The 3,093-nt window shown below is 35.0% G+C and overlaps 1 protein-coding gene across 1 annotated transcript; it reads right to left on the bottom strand.

The window, feature by feature from the left end:
- Positions 1 to 208: 208 nt before the first annotated feature.
- Positions 209 to 778, bottom strand: LOC141601929 (protein FAR1-RELATED SEQUENCE 3-like). The gene has a single exon (XM_074422235.1). The coding sequence runs from the start codon at positions 776 to 778 to the stop codon at positions 209 to 211; it is 570 nt and encodes a 189-aa protein (XP_074278336.1).
- Between the last annotated feature and the right edge of the window lie 2,315 nt (positions 779 to 3,093).

Raw genomic sequence — 3,093 nt, 5'->3', positions numbered from 1 at the left:
GACTATATAAATTTTGTGCCTTATTCGCGATATAAGTACGTGAAACATATTTTTACCCCAGTTTCACAAATTCATGATCTAGTTTCGCATAATAAGCACTACGATTCACATAACCAAAAAACCAAACAAATTATTACAACCATTCTATTGTCCAGTGCCAACTAGAATCAACAAAACAAATGTAGGATTCACAATTTAATATGAAGTTTCACAAGTTAATAGGTACGAATTGCAAATTTGATAAACATACCGGAGGCGCTTTAATTATTCCTGGGTCTTCGTCGGTGATTATGTAGTTGGGCTCTTTCCACCCATAGCATTTGCCGAAACGGTCAAATACCCACATGAATGACTCATCGTTTTCATGTTCTATAAGCGCACATGCAAATGTGATTGACCTTTTATGATGGTCAATGCCCGTGAAAGGCGTGAACGTCATGTTGTACTTGTTTGTACCATAAGTTGGGTCGTATGAAACTCCATCCCCAAACAGAGCATACGCTCTTTGCATGTCACAATTCGTCCAGAAAATCCTTGTCAATGCATTCTTGGAATCTTTTTCATACACAAAGTGGAGCCCTTTTGTTTCAGCTAGGGTGTCTAAGCGTGATTTGAACATTTCCCCATCATGACTGTTCATTAGACACTTCATTTCCCTCTGAAAATTTTTGAATTGCTTGACTGTTGCCCCGACATTTTGAAAACCACCCAATTGTTGAGTGCATAGTTGGTGTGTTAAGCTAGGACCAACATTTGCTTTTGAATTGCTGACAATCATTTGCATATGAAATTCATTGATATTTTCAGCAAGTTTCTCAAATTCCTTATTTTTCACAACATCAAGCGGGTGATTGTGACCCTCAATAAACACGTCAACCATGTACTTGTTCTCATGGAACTTGAACTTTATCATTCTTTGGACAGCCCCACCTTCTAATCTTTGTTATTCTTGTGGTTGACCCTTTGTTGGAACTCTCTGCCTCTCCTCCACCTTTTTTCACCCTACGTTTAGCAATTGGTTTGTTCGGTTTGCTCTTTGTACTACCTATTTCTGTTATTTCTGATGCAACGGATTCATCCGCCTTTTCTGCAACACCAGTTAGGGCAGGTCGTCTTTTCTTCTTATTACAGCCTTCCCGATTGCAAACCATGCACTTTGTTCTGATAATATCATCACGAAACCTTTTGGTTGAAGATTTCCTTGATTTAAACCCACAAGCAACGGCAGACGTTTCATAAAACAAAGATCATTTGAGTCTAAGTCAATAAATGTTTTCCCAATCGCTGGTGTAAACTTTTCATCAATCCTATTTATCCATTGTTGGCTGCCACTCGGTGTGTAAGTTATAAGAGTAGTAGGTGTGGAAATAGTTGGTACTGTAGGGCTTGTTAACACAGTAGAGGTAGAAGCTTCACCGCAATTAACATTGGAATCAACAACTGAAAATTGTAGATTCACAAAATAAGCCAAAAGTGCAAGATAGGAGATTAACAAATAAAGTTCCACAATATTAGCATATAAGGTTCATAATCTATGCCACAAACCAAGTTTCAGGATCTTATAGTCTATATTTCAATAGATAACCTACTAGATACAAATAATTAGCTCTTATATTCACAAAATAAGCTATCTGATTCGCAAAATAAGGAGAATAGCAAAACAATCTCAAAAAAATAACATCTCAAACTCATAAAAGATTGATGTTTCTTCGGTTCAATTAGTAAGTTTTGCCAAACAGAGCAACATAGGCGATTCACAAATCAAGTTTCACAATATTAGCATCTAAGTTCCTCTGTCACAAGCCAAGTTTCGGGATATTAGTCTATATTTTTCAAAATAACCTCTCAGATGCACAAAATTAGCTCCTAGATTCGCAAATAAACTTCTCGATTCACAAAACGGACCAAAATAACGTCTCAAATTCGTAAAATAGGGACAAAACAGAATACCTGTTGCACTAGCACTCTTATCAGGAGTCGCTGTAGTATCAGGAGTTAGAACTGCAACATTAGCAGGAACACTATAATAAGTAGGACGAAATTGATAAATTTCGATCAAATTCAGGATATTATAGCATACATTCACGAATTTACTTCTCCGATTTACAAAATTCACTATTAGATTCACAAAATAACCTCACATATTCACAAAATCAGGATAATAGGGAAAAAAAGGAGATTACCTGTTTCAATGACAATATTATCACCGATTCTTGTAATGTCTGTAATCTCCATTGAAATTGAAGCTGCAACGTCAATTTGAGCCTTATTAGCTCTTATATTAACATTAACAACTACAGTTTCACGATAATAATGTTTCAAATTAACAAAATAGTAGGAACACCATAATAAGTATGAATACAAGGACAACCATAGATAATACTGATACAAGACAATTAAAGCATTCAATGGTGCGGACTTGTGCAACCTTTTCAGAATTTGTCATCTTATTTAGTTTTAATCTTACCCAGGTTGTATATATTAGTTATTTAAGTTTCACAAAATAACCTTCTAGTTTCACAAACTAGGGTCCAAGATTCACTAACTATAGGCTGAGATTCAGAAAATAAGGCCCAAGATTCAGAAAATAAGGCCCAAGATTCACAAACTAGGGTCTGAGGTTCACAAACTAGGGTCCAAGATTCACAAGCTAGGGTACAAGATTCACCAACTATAAGAAATGAATAAATTGCATCAGTAACGTTTAACAACAGATATTCAGAAAATAAGGCCCAAGATTCACTAACTATAGGCTGAGATTCACCAAATAAAAGCCGAGATTCACTAGATAAAGTATCAGATTATTAGTTCAAATAATTTTTTTAAAAAAAAAATGGGTGAAGATTATGAATTCACTTTTAAGAAAAGGTCAGGTTGTATGTATCTAGATATTTTGTTGATTTGTTAAAAACACTTCCATTCCCAAGAAAAGGACATTGAACAATCAGAAAACATTCAATCAAAAAATTTAATATATGGGTAATGCGAACAGGCAATGTTGACAGTTGTGCCAAATACCAGTCCTATAAATTCCTAATTTCTAAAACATAATAGTATATCCCAATAACCTCTCTTCTCTCTTCTGTAAAACAT

This window comes from Silene latifolia, chromosome 9, assembly GCF_048544455.1.
Source record: "Silene latifolia isolate original U9 population chromosome 9, ASM4854445v1, whole genome shotgun sequence".
NCBI classification, from domain to species: domain Eukaryota; kingdom Viridiplantae; phylum Streptophyta; class Magnoliopsida; order Caryophyllales; family Caryophyllaceae; genus Silene; species Silene latifolia.
This window is presented reverse-complemented; position numbering and strand designations above follow the sequence as displayed.

Excerpts from the sequence above, each read along its gene's own strand:
- LOC141601929 (XM_074422235.1), bottom strand. The coding sequence starts at position 778 with ATGATTGTCAGCAATTCAAAAGCAAATGTTGGTCCTAGCTTAACACAC.